The sequence below is a fragment of the Chelon labrosus genome (assembly GCF_963514085.1).
Source record: "Chelon labrosus genome assembly, chromosome: 4".
NCBI lineage: Eukaryota > Metazoa > Chordata > Actinopteri > Mugiliformes > Mugilidae > Chelon > Chelon labrosus.
Genome location: NC_140340.1, coordinates 8,225,640 through 8,239,763, shown reverse-complemented (window position 1 = coordinate 8,239,763; position 14,124 = coordinate 8,225,640). Strand labels below are relative to the sequence as shown.

Sequence of the window (14,124 nt, the reverse complement as noted above, 5' to 3'; positions counted from 1 at the left end):
AGTAGCTGGTTTAAAAAAATCCTGTGAGCTTTGGGATGCTCTTTAGGAGATCCTTTTTTGCGCAACTCCTTCTTAATAAGTGTTTTTCTTTTCTGGGCACCACTCTCAAACACCCTCCCCGACATTTTCCACTTAATGTCACTCAATCACAGAGGGACACACGCCAAAACTAACTATAGACATTCTGATAGGTAAGCCCACGGGCCATAGGCTATGGGGCCACGTGGGTCAGTCCTAATTTGGATCAATCAGCAGCACCGAACGTGCGATTAGAGTGATTCACAGAAAACCTGACAAGTTACAAAACAATATGACCTTTTCAGCTCATCATGAACCTGAATTTGGGAGGCCCCTGGGCTGCGAGGCCCCTGGGCTTCAGCCCAGGTAAGCCCGTGCATTAAAGCGGCCTTGGATACAGTATATGGCCTTATCTTTTAAATGTGCTTTGCATTTGCCACAAAAAGTTACTCTCCCTGTCCCTTGTTAAACTGTCTCAACACAGACAATATACAGATTATGACACAATCCCCTTCATATCATCCAGAAAGACCCAGCAGCACCCTCTGTGGTTGGTTTAGTGTAAAAAGTTTACAGCACCTGGTATTCCAGGTGCTGTAAACTTTTTACACTTTACCAACAACAGAGGACGCTGCTGGGTCTCCTTTTGTGCAGTCTTTCTCTCTACAATTATGGAAGATCAAAGTTTCATTAATAAATGATACATTTGAATCAAGTAAAAGTCATGTTTGCTACACTGTCTAACAAATATAGATATATTCGATATAACTCGAAGCTTGAAAACCATTGTGAAATTACTTTAACTAAAAATAAGTGAGAAATAAACAATCCTTCGTCTCTGCTGGAGGTATTTTGATGTTTTCTTTTACCAGTTACAATGATCCTGTTAGTCTAAATTGTTGAATGCAGAATGATAAATGCATGATGACAATCTGACCACAACCACATGTCACAAGAAAAGGACACACAGAGTAAAAAGTAAATTCAGACAATCCCATTCGTACAAGGGCAGAGCCAGTAGCACCCTCTGTGGTTGGTAAAGTGTAAAAAGCTTACAGCACCTGGTATTCCCAGGCGGTCTCCCATCCAAGTACTAACCAGGCCCGACCCTGCTTAGCTTCCGAGATCAGACGAGATCGGGCGTGTTCAGGGTGGTATGGCCGTAAGCGAGAGCAGAGACAACTATCAGGTCTTTTATACATGTTCACCTTCATGAGCAGGCTGCACTTTTCTTTTGTGTCTTTTGGCATTTGTTGTTGTTGTTGTCTTATTTCTGTCCCAGTAGACAATATTAGAGGTGTTGCTCTCAGTTTGGGAGATCTTCTCTGGCCCTGTAGATGAAAAGGAAGTGACTCATCTTTTCAGACTGTACAGTGACAAAAAGTCATCGGGTTGTAAATATATATATAGTTGAGATCCAGATTTGCATTTTCCACAGTGGCTCGGTACAAAAATAAAAACGTTCATAGTCAGATTGCCACCATTTAATATTAATCACATGTTTAATAGATGCAAATGGAATAAACATCTGAGCAAGACTGTCAGTAGACATTGCTGCACCATGTTCCTGTACCCATTCATCAACCATACAGAATCACATTTTCACATCTTTATATATATAAGAAAATATATTTGTTGTGCGTGTCTCAGCGTGTTTTTAAAGTTTCTACTGGTTCTTCTGAGGAATTAACTTGTTCTACGTAATGCTGCAGGCTGGGCCCTCCCACGTAAATCAGTGCCAGAGAAAGAGCCGCTCCGGCCTCTGATTGGCTCTCGGCGCTGCGCTCCAATCACTGAGCTGTAGTGATTCCTCCTCACTCAGACCGGAGCGGCCGTCTTGAAGAGATGCGCCTCATTTAACTGTCAAATAGAGAAAACACAAGCCGAGGTTTTTCCTCTCCGGGGTGGATGTGTCGCACGTCTGAGAAACAGAGAGACGTCTAAACTGAGGAATCAAAAATAAATCGACCCAGGACAATTCGGATTATTCCCAGAACAGTTTACAAGTAGAAGAAGAAGAAGAAGAAGAAGAAGAAGAAGAGACAAGCCTTGGATTGTAATAATTAATCTTTAAAACGTCGCCAGCCTGGACATTTAAATGAGGACTACGGCCGTCATGAGGAAGGTGCAGCAGGTGCTGTGCGTCCTGCTGCTGTCGGCTTTCCAACTCTGCAGCGCACAGACAGAAGGAGGTGGGCGTGAACTCTCTCTCTCTCTCTGTCTCTCTCACTCTCTCTCTCACACACACATTCGCACCTACACAAACGGGAAAGACTCTTGTGTGTGCTTTATCGTGTTTGTCCCAATTGTTTCAAGGTTTTTTGCGAAAGAGTAGTTTCACCACCTCACCGAAAACCCAGCTCCAAAAAATAAAAAAAACTCTCCCTCCAATAGAAAACTTTATCTCTGATATGTGTTTTCTCAGTTTCATGATTCTCGGTGGATTCCAGTTAAGTAAACGTAGTATAATATAAAAAGCAAAAGCCTTGATTTAAGAAGCTGTTACTGGATGAATGGTGAAACTCATTCATATTTATACTGCTTATATTTTTGGTATAGTTTCATCTACAACAGTGTGTTACGCTTTAGAAACTGACAACATGTTTGTTATAAAGTCTTAATGTGTAAATTGGCCAATGGTTTCTATTATGTGTTCATTATCTCACATTATTGAGATGTTTTTATCATTTATAGACACATCATTGAGCTAAAATATGTCTTTAAATTAGGAAAAAATGATGAGACGTTTTAAAAAATATATATTTTCAAATGAAAACTTCAAAATCGACTTTTTGTTTGTACCGTACCGTGAGCTAAATAAAATCCGATTTCTACTTGTGAGTGTTGTGATGAGTTCGTTTGAGGCAGAGAGGTGTTGTGATTTGAATCCCGCTGACACTCTGTGAACTCTGACCTCGTGTCCTTGTTGTTGCCACCTGGCTGCAGGGGAATGCACCGACTCTGACTCTGAGGAAAACAATGTGAACGTGAGATCACCAACTGATGCTCTGGAGATACAGTACAGCGCCTCGTTAACCATAAAACACCGAATACAGTTATACGATCTCTCAAAAGAGGACTTACGGTAAAAAGATCAGCTCTGGTCCAGCGTTTTTCTATCTCGACGTTTGCCCAAAGCATTTTACGCACACATTCACACCCTACTTTTGTTCACTGTCTTGCCTAAGGACACATGTGTTGGTTTAATTGTTGATGTATGTTTTATTATCACAGCGAAGAAGAGCGTTGATGCACGTCTTGTGACTTTAAACCGTTTCAGAAAGTTCACAAGTATAAACTGATCCCAAAAGATTCTTTCGACACATGCCAGCAGTAATATTTTAGCTGATTGAATAACTGACGCCTGCGCTGTTTTGGGCCTTCGTGGTGTCATTTCACGTTAACTTCAGTTGTCTTTTCACATCCTCGCCGCATTTTTCTGCAGAGGAGCGAAAACATATTCGTCACGCTCGTCTGAGCTCTTGGGGGACGCACGTTACACAACTTGCAACTTGCACCAACAAGTGTTTGCATGTTCAAATGCAGTTCTTGTAATTTGTCCTCCACAAATCACCATCATAACAAATCGGTGCATGTTACTTTAACGCCTCAGATGTTGCATGTGTGATGCGTCAGAGATGACTCAGCTTCGTCACTGTGTTCACAGTAAAATGTGCATTTTTGTCTTTCAACAAAGCAGAAAAAAAATCAAATATGCTGTCGCTCTTTATCGCCAAAGCGCGACGTGAAGCAGCTCTCTACTTGTGTGTAGTAAGATTTCATGGAGCAAATACATCTTGTATACAAATACAAATACCTTTTTGCAACACCCACAACAGCCCACTTTTCAGTATTGACAATGTCAGTGAGTTATCAAAAAACAGTTAGGAGGACACACAGCTGTGGATTAATTCTTATTCAGTGCTTTAATTAGTATCTCTAAAGTTCACTGTAATGAAGAAACATGTCACCCTGTGAAAGAATGCCTCACCGATGTATATTCGTATACAACGATCAGCCATAACATTATGACCATGACAGGTAAAATGAATAACATTGACCGTCTTGTGACAATTCAGTGTTCTGCTGGGAAACTTTTGGACCTGGTATTTGTGGATGCTACCGCCCACCTCGACCAGAGCAGACCAGGCACCCCCCCACCCCATAGCAATGACACTCCTTGATGGCAGCAGCCATCCCCAGCAGGATGCAGCCTGACACAGACACACACACAAAAATGGTTTAAGAACAACTAAAAAAAAAACAAAAACATGAAGAACAGCACAAGGTGTTGACATGGCCTCCAAATTCACTAGATCCCAAACTGATCAAGTAGCTGTAGGATGATCCACAGAGGCCCCTCCCCTCAACCCATAGGACCCAAATGTCCCCATTAACACAGACACCACAGGACACCCTCAGAAGGCCCATGTCCATTCTCTGATGAGTCACAACTGATCTGGAGGCACAAGGGAGACCTACACAATATTAGGAAGGTGGTCATAATGTTATGCCTGATTGGTGTATTTAATAGTTATAGGTCTCTTCACAGGTTCAGTTGACAATATAAAAGATTTATTCTTTCAATCTGAGCATCTGACCCAATATCATGAAAGGTATTAACACGCGGTTGTTCATTTTTTTTCCCAGTGGTCGTCTGCGCCGGCACCCAGAACGGCCTGAGCACGACGGGAAATTCAGACATCCAGTACAACCTGATGAAGAAGATGTACAGCGGCTGTGACATCGTGATGGGCAACCTCGAGATCACCATGATGGACCACAACAGAGACTTCAGCTTCCTGAAGGTGAGTCAGTGAACGCCGCATCAATGAGACTACTGTACAGAGAGCAGAGCAACTCGATGCTGTTCCCTTCAATGAATGTAGCTCATGTGAAGGTGAGTATTGAAAACTAGTCTATACAAGGATGTGAATCAACCTTTTCTACTCTCTGCTGTGGGAAACAACGGCACAAGTGAGGCTCCAGAAGAGTCACAGCATGCTCGGTTTGATGATATCATATAAAGCGGATGATGTCTCCGTCTCAATGAGCTCAATTATGTGTCTAACATAACAAGCAAACCACACCTCTGCTGCCAGTTTGTCACCTTCATAGCAATCCTCCTTCCTCATTGATTTATTTTTTTTTATTTATTAATCTTGCAGTCTATTAAGGAGGTGACAGGCCACATCCTGTTCGCCCTCAACGAGTTCAGTCGCCTCCCACTCGACAACCTTCGCATCATCAGGGGCTCCACGCTGTACGAGGACAAGTACGCCTTGGCGGTGATGATCAACTACCAGAAGGACGGGCAGCATGGCCTTCAAGAGCTGGGCCTGACACACCTCACAGGTACACAGGAAGTCACGCAGTTAATGTATGGAGTGTGCTTAAAGCGTGGGCAGGCCGTAGTGTAACTGCAGATAAGAGCGCAGGCTGGACGTGACAACCTGTTACTGTTGGGAGCTCTCACGCCCGCACAGTGCAGCCACACCTACAGAATAACGGTCGTACCGGCCACGACGTGTGCACTCGCGGTGATGTGAAGTCCCTGGAATGTCTCATGCGCTCAACCGCTCAACTGCCAGTGTAACATGAGCTCAAGCACATTATACTTCGGCTTGTATGAGTTGTAGTAAACAGCGAATGGCAGGGGTTTTGATGAGCATGAGTCACGGGCCTGTCGAGGCTTGCTTTGCTAATTGTCCTGCCCCGTTTTTTTTAATTTTATTTTTTTACGTGTGTGCCTTCCACAGAGATACTCGAGGGCGGAGTCAAGATCTTCCAGAATAAGTACCTGAGCTACGCCCCGCAGGTGAACTGGCTGGACATAGTGAAGGATGGGACGGCCGATATTATGATTGAGGACAATGGGCCTGAGAGTGAGTGCAAAGGACAATGACCACACATACACTGTAGGACATTTCAAGTCAGTAAAACTTGGACACAAAAGTTCACATGCCGCCTTAAAAATACGAGTAAACACAACCTGTGTATCAACTCAGAAAGTGTTTCTTGTTTCAGCTTCATACCATGAGTTAATACAACTTATTAGGTTACATTATCCATTGAAGAAACCTCCTTTTATCTTTTGAAATGAGCTCCCATACCCAAGTTAAGAGCATTTTAACTGTATTCAAATCACTTGCCGTTTTAAGTTGAGAGCCCTGAGGTTTTTAAATTGTTTCTACTTAGATTTTGCATCTTGACAACAAATGGCAAGTCTTAAAGTTTACCTGAACGATTCAACTCACATCTTGTTTGTTCAAAAGAATTTAGCCGTTTATGTGGGACATTAAAAACTGATCCACCCAAATTCCTGGTGGGGAAACGGCTTCTAAAATCAACTCATCCATTACACTTACGGTGCCAGTTTTTTACTGACGTTGTAGTACCGTGGTTTAATCCTATTTCAAAACTTGTTTTAAAGGTATTATCATTTTATAGTAACAGTTCTGTCAAATTAAAAAAATGCAGCCTCTATATTTCCCAATATTTGTAACATACCACCCCTCCTCCACCTCCATTGCTTTTTTCAACCCAAAACCTAAAGACACACAGACACAGTAAACACAGACAGAACTCACACAAAGTCCAGACAAATGAATTACTTCAAGTTTAATTTTGAAAACCTATAAAGTATAGTTCATGTCATGACTATTGGAGTTAAAGAGAAGAAAAACAATCACCTAACTTAATGGGGCGGAGATGTTTCACAGTGATAGGAGCATCAGTTACCTTAAAGGATGGATTCTGTTCATCACTGGCTGTGAAAAGACTATTTTAAGTGTAAGAAATGAGGAACAAATTCCACGCTTTTTGTTATCTGTAGAAATGCATTGTGACGTTTAGATTTCAGCTAAGGTAAAGTACGATATCTTTCAGAAAAGTCCGTGAAGATTCTCAATCATCCAGGTCATGGTCATATCTGAAAGAAGCTAGAACAAAAGCAACTGGACTTTCAGGGTTTCCTGAAGACATTTCAACATTTGGGCCAAGGGGCTGCAGTTCGAACTGACGAAGCTAGTTGTGGTGAAGTGAGGAAACGTCTTCAAGAAACCCTGAAAGTCCAATTACCTCTGTTTTAGCTTTTTCAGAGTCACAGACTTTTTGTTTGTGCACTGTGAACTTATCAAGGTTACGTCTTCCACCTCTTGCACTGAAAACTGAAGGGGATGATTACAGCAACCAGTGACTCTTTAAGTGTTAATATGAGCATCTAACACTGACCCTTTAATCACAGATTTATGGTTTGTTAAAATCCGTCTACTGACAATAAAACTGTATTTCAGAGCCCTGTGACAGAGCCTGTGGAGACGTGTTGTGCTGGGGTCCAGGAAATGACACATGCCAGATTTGTGAGTAACATCTAAACCTTTATCTAGAATCTCTTTATTTTACACACAACGACTCTGTTTTGTAATGTCGTGGACGCCTCGAGGTGTTATAAAAAATGCCTCAGAGATGAGTCATCATGGATGCTGGATGGATGGATGATTTACGTATTTTGTTTAACATTTTTAATCGTATTTAACTGTGTACATATAGATGATTTTAAGGATGTGTCACAGCTGCTGTGATGGATTAACAAATTAACAGACTCTCCACTCTCTTTTCAGTGACAAAAACAGTGTGCGCCCCTCAGTGTAACGGCCGATGCTTTGGTAGATACCCAAGCGATTGTTGTCATAATGAATGTGCTGGAGGCTGCACTGGTCCGCTGGATACAGACTGCTTTGTAAGTCTGAACTTTCAATATAGCTTTTTTTTGTTGTTGTTGACGTGTCACAATATGGAAAACATCGATGTCATAGCTTAGAATAACACCTTTTCATGTTATTTTAACATCGTTAACATTATTTCCTGTTGTGAACTATCCACATATCTGCTGTGGCAAATGTATCTCAGACCAAAACAGACAATCTGTTGGCTGTGTTTTTTAATGTAACACGCGTGATATTTTGCAGGCTTGCAGGAACTTTAACAACTCAGGATCTTGCGTGCCACAGTGTCCACAGACACTGATCTACAACAAGCATGCATTCAAGATGGAGCCCAACCCCAATGCCAAGTATCAGTATGGCACTATATGTGTGCTCCAGTGCCCCAGTGAGTCCCCACACATGCTGCCATGCGGTTTTTACGTTTGCTTCTCATAAAGCCTCAGTTGAGTTCACTGAAGGTTTAATTTAGCCACAGACCTTTTTTAATTTGTGTTATTTTCTTCTTCTTCTTTTTTTTAATAGTAAAGTTTATGGTGGATGGCAGCTCGTGTGTGAGCAACTGCCCGCCTGATAAAATGGAGGTGGTGAAAAATAGAGTGAAATGGTGTGCGCCCTGTGGAGGCCTGTGTCCAAAAGGTATGACGCAAGACGAAGCTACTGCTACACAAACATATCAAGACGGTTGTTTCATGCAACAAATAAACCACGCTAAGATAACTATCTACGCTGGTTAAAGTATCTTTTCAGTATCTCAAGTGCAATTTTACAAAATATGACTAAAGTAGTGAAACTGGTTTTTAAATTGTGCTTGAAGTATCCAACGGACAAGTCTAATGCAATGGAGCTAATTTTATACAAATCTTTACCTCTGGTTGAGTTACTTACTTACTACTTACTTAGTTCTCTGTTAAATGTGTTAAAATAAAAAATAAAAATGTGTTGTGTCTCCATAAAATCAACTTGAATCTAATCAAGTGCTTTGCATTTATACTCATGGACAGTAAACGTACCTTCCTTCCAGCCTTACTCAGATTTATTAACCCTTTCTTCTCCCTCTTCTTCAACTTCGCCCCAGTTTGCCACGGTACAGGAACTCGAAACAGACAAACGGTGGACGCTCACAACATAGACAGCTTCATAAACTGCACCAAGATCCAAGGCGGCCTTCACTTCCTGGTGACGGGGATTAATGGGTAAACGAAACTCTTCACTCTAGTTGTTTTCATAAAGTACAACAGAGATTTTACATAATTTATTTGTGCTTTACGGATGTTTTGGTGCAGATTGACTTTATTTATTTGTTTCTTTTGGCTCAAAGTGATGATTACAACGGCATACCAGCTCTAGATCCAGGAAAACTGAAGATCTTTAACACAGTGCGGGAGATAACAGGTGCGTATGTGCATGAATTGCTCTTTTTTCTTTTTTAACTGTCAATAGATTTGTTTTTTTGTTTTCCAAATGTTACGCCGTGGTGTTTGCCGTCTGGTTAAGGTCTTTATCTCCGTTTTCAGACAGCCTCATTATCCAGGCGTGGCCCGAAAACATGACTGACCTGTCGGTCCTCTCCAACCTCCAAACAATTCAAGGCAGGACACCTTACAAGTGAGCAGTTGTTTTTTTGTTTTCTTCCTTATTATTGTTTCTGTTTCTTTTTTTCAAGATCATCAACATCATTCATGTTCTAGGTTATGTTGAATGCGCTCTTTAATAAAAGCTGATGGCAGCTTTTATTAAAGAGAGCATTCGACATGTATTTAAACTGAAAAACTGAAAATTATTTCCATTTATTGACTTTATTAGGTTTGCACATAGTTACAGGTTTCACAGTTTGATATTAGAAGAATTATGTTTAAGCACCACTCAGTTCAAGTTGAGTGAAATGTCAAATCTTAAATAGTGACATTCATGAGAATTCACATTTTCTGTTGCTGGGAATCTATAAAATTTTATTTGTAAACCTTAAACTATTAAATTTCACAACATAACAAAATTGCAAAACCTGAATTTACTATGTGGAGTTTAAGCCTCAAACATAATCACACCATTGTCAACAACGGATTTCTAACACGTATTCACTTCCTGCTCTTACAGGGGTTACTCTCTCCTGGTAATAAAGATCCAATCCCTGACCTCCCTCGGGTTGCGATCACTGCAAAGAATAAACGACGGCGGCGTCTACATCAAGGGAAACAAAAAACTCTGCTACTACAACAAAGGCAACTGGACGCGCATCCTGAACAGCGGCTCCCAGACGTCGAAGCGCCAGAAGATCAACGTTAAGGAAAACCGACCATTCGCCCAGTGTGGTGAGTGGGTCATTTTAAACCACGTCGTTGCTTAAGGTAGGCCACGCCATGATCTTAAACACAACATCCTCTCTGTTCTGTTGTGTCTTCAGTCAATGAGGGTCACGTGTGCGACCCCTTGTGCTCCACGGATGGCTGCTGGGGTCCTGGGCCGAACCAGTGTGTTTCCTGTAAGAAATACAGCAGGGGAGGAACATGCGTGCCAGACTGCATGTTCTTATCTGGGTCAGTCATCACGAAATAGCTTCTGATATCGATAACATTAATAGGCATGTTTACCTTAATGTGAGTAATGTCAAGGGCTTCAGTGTTATCTATTGTCTGTTGTGAATTGCCCTTTTCCTGATTGCAGGGAGCGGAGGGAGTTTGCTACGCAATCAGGAGAGTGTATGCCCTGCCACCCTGAGTGTAAGGTCCAGGAGGGGCAGGAGACCTGCATGGGCCCGGAATGAAAATTTAATGAGTACATCACACCAGGCTTTAAAGGTCAAGGGAGATGAAATAACTTTGGGCTTAGGTGTTCTGCTGCCACCTTGTGGTTTAACAACAGCCATTACGATGCACCATGTTCAAATTAAAATATCTGCCTGTACTAAGTGTCTCTCTGTCTCCAGGGAGCAGATCAGTGTACATCATGTGCCAGCCTGCAGGATGGTCCAAACTGCGTCTCCTCGTGTCCTGAGGGTGTGATGAGCGGGGAGGGAGTCATCTTTAAATACCCCAACAAGCAGGGCCGCTGTGAACCTTGCCACCTCAACTGCACCCAAGGGTAGGGAATTACTAGAAAGCTGAGGTTATGTTTTTTTTTGTCTGTTTTTTTCCTTCAAACTAACTTATTTTGTATATTGTGTTCAGGTGCACGGGTCCAAAAATCGGGGACTGTGTGGGGTCTGCCCGGTACATTTCTGGGTAAGTTCACCTCTAATTTCAACAGATTCGGTGTAACATTTTAATCCAGCATCAAGTGCTAACCCTCTGACGTCTTCTTTTCCACACCTGTCATCAGACAAGCGGGTGGTCAGATTGTCATCATGCATTTTTCATTCTGTGTTTAAGGATTTAGACTAACAGGATTATTGTAACTGCTAAAAGAAAACATCAAAATACCTCCAGCAGACATGAAGGATTGTTTATTTCTCACTTATTTTTAGTTAAAGTAATTTCACAATGGTTTTCAAGCTTCGAGTTATATAGTTATATATATATATTTGTTAGACAGTGTAGCAAACATGACTTTTACTTGATTCAAATGTATAATTTATTAATGAAACTTTGATCTTCCATAATTGTAGAGAGAAAGACTGCACAAAAGGAGACCCAGCAGCGTCCTCTGTTGTTGGTAAAGTGTAAAAAGCTTACAGCACCTGGTGTTCCCAGGCGATCTGCCGTCCAAAGTCCATATCGCGACCAATGGTTGAGCGCTGTTCAGCAGAGCCAGCGCTCAACCCACCAATCGTTGAGCGAGGCACATTCGTACGGCGGCCATGACAGTCTGACATCGCAGTGGACAGTTTGAGTGAAATATTGATTAATGTGTATTGAAACGGTGCCGTTTGTAAGCCGAATAGTAGGTCGCGTGGCAGTTATACATAGGATTTAATTTTACGTCCCGACATTATGTATTGTATTCCAACTGTCTTCTTTATTTCCCTGCTTTTCTAACGGCAGTTCGGTCTGTAATGAGCGCCGTAGCGTACACTTCAATGGCGACCTCGCTGCATTTACACAACACATTGACGACTTGGCAGGCCCATAATCCAATTCTGACTTATTTATGTGTTGTGCAAACTACGCCGAAGTCTCGGCAAACGGTGTAAGATTTAAACAATTGTGGCAACTTGAGTTTTCCATAAGCGGTATAGTATTTTTCCAGCTTTGTGTGTGGTTGTTTCCGTTCCGCTAATGGAGTTTGGCGTTAGTGACATAGTAGTGAACGGGTTTATATGTTGCCATGGTTACCGGCCGCGTGTATGCTGTGATAACTGGTAAATCTCTTTCTACTGTGTAGTCAATGTGTTTATGTCGTTCACTGTCATATGTTCAACAGCAGATTTTGGTCACAGTGGGAATAAGTTACTATCACCAAATCACTATACATTCCTAACATCCAGCTCATGTACAACATAAATCTAATACTGCAGTATAGCCTATGTCACTACATTTGATAAACATCATTAAGTAAAATTATACCATTTATAACACCTGCCTCACCGTTACTGTTAATGCAGGTTCTGCTAGAGAGCCTCAACCAGCAGAAGACACTGGTAATGGTGTTCCGAGTTTTACTGGGATGTGGTTCGATTCCCTGCAGTGTCACTTATTGTTGTGGCAAGTATCAGGTCCAATATTGTTTTCATTCTAATTATTTCCAACAAATGTCACTGACTTTCATAACACCAGTTACAAAGAAGGAACACTTTTCATTCATATAATAAATTAGATGCAATACTATCTAATGATTATAGTGTTTACACATATTAAACTTGTATGATTCTTTGTAAGCAGATGCAGAGCCTCCTTCATACACAACACTACACACACTATATCAGCATTACATTGTAATATTGGCTGTTATATATATGCTTATATATTATTATTATTATTATTATTATTATATTTTGTTGAAATTGATTTGTTGTTTTTAACTGTTGTTTTGTTGGATCTGATATTACTTTGTTCAAGCAATTTGGGCTGCATTCTTGCATGAAAGATGTTCTGCTCTATAAATAAAGTTTATTATTATTATTATTATTATTATTATTATTATTATCATTATCATTATTATTATTATTATTATTATTATAGAATAGAATATATTTTATTGCATATTTGTTGCATAAGAATGTGTGTGTGTCCTTTTTTTGTTGTTGTTGTTGTTTTACATTGTGAGCAGAAAGACATCCAGTGCTTTATCTGACTCTAGGCAATCTGTTACTGCCATTAATAAAATTCTTTGTTTGTACATTTACTGGCTGCATATTTATTTGTATAAGATGTTACTACAAGTTTTCACTTCCCACCAATAGATTAGGCAGGATTTCAGAAAATGGGCTTATTCAACATTTTTAGGGGTATTCAAGGTTGCTGAATCCAAATCTGCTATGTGCCAGGCCTATAGGCCTAATAACATAGGCAATGTGTTAGGTGACTAGGATAGAAAATTTAAGTATCACATATCAACATGAAACCTCCCTGGCTTGTTCCTTATGAACAATATTAGTTGTTATTTTAAAGAAACAACTTAAATAAGTGAAATAAAAATAAAATAAAATAAAAATAAAATAAATCTCAATCTGTACACATAAAATATAGGATAAGAGCAGATATATAGACTAAACCAGGGTTTTGTACAGTGAGTATATACAATAGTGCAGATTTATTATTTAATGTTCATGTGGATGGTCTCACACTCTGTGACTGCTCAGAGTTCATCAGAGCGACAGCTATCAGGTCTTTTATACATGTCACTGTCCACCAGCGTCAAGGAAAGTGACAAAGCAGAAGAAAGCAGCGTCATTTAGCCACATCAATGCTAATGCGAGAATGTTGCTCTTGAAGTAGGCTACTTATTTAGCTTTAAGGATGTTGATCGCAGGAACTGGGTCAGAATGGGGAGGTGCCAAAGAAACAAACAAACCGAACTTAAAACATCTTAAACATTAGCTACAGTAGAATAGCATCTAACAGGTGGTCCCTCCAAAAACACTGTGTGTCGATAAGAAAATCAAGTTCTATTACAAACACACAAACATTTTATTTCTCACCGCAGATCAAAGTGTGGCTCAGACAGGATGTTGTCACCTCATCATTCAATCTTTCATTAGCCTTGATGTTGCAAAATGATGTCACTTTCTTCTGCTTTGTCACTTTCCTTGACAGCTATAAACACTCTCAGATGCTCTTGAAGGTGAACAGTGACATGTATAAAAGACCTGATAGCTGCCTCTGCTCTCGCTTACGGCCATACCACCCTGAACACGCCCGATCTCGTCTGATCTCGGAAGCTAAGCAGGGTCGGGCCTGGTTAGTACTTGGATGGGAGACCGCCTGGGAATACCAGGTGCTGTAAG

At 40.8% G+C, this 14,124-nt stretch overlaps 1 protein-coding gene across 2 annotated transcripts; it reads left to right on the top strand.

The window, feature by feature from the left end:
• The first annotated feature begins 1,861 nt into the window (after window positions 1-1,861).
• On the top strand, window positions 1,862-12,995 carry LOC311486418 (receptor tyrosine-protein kinase erbB-3-like). 2 transcript variants are annotated; one of them, XM_084542263.1, is made up of 17 exons: window positions 1,862-2,210; window positions 4,669-4,826; window positions 5,187-5,373; window positions 5,778-5,903; window positions 7,314-7,379; window positions 7,641-7,759; window positions 7,989-8,130; window positions 8,268-8,381; window positions 8,821-8,938; window positions 9,064-9,137; window positions 9,260-9,350; window positions 9,840-10,054; window positions 10,147-10,279; window positions 10,407-10,500; window positions 10,669-10,823; window positions 10,910-10,963; window positions 11,347-12,995. In XM_084542263.1, exons 1-17 carry the CDS (start codon window positions 2,117-2,119, stop codon window positions 11,402-11,404), a joined length of 1,998 nt encoding a protein of 665 aa, XP_084398389.1. In that variant the 5' UTR covers window positions 1,862-2,116; the 3' UTR covers window positions 11,405-12,995. The 2 variants fall into 2 exon arrangements, with proteins under 2 accessions (XP_084398389.1, XP_084398388.1); XM_084542262.1 differs by lacking the exons at window positions 10,910-10,963; window positions 11,347-12,995 and having other exon boundaries at window positions 10,407-10,540; window positions 10,669-10,800.
• Window positions 12,996-14,124: the final 1,129 nt, after the last annotated feature.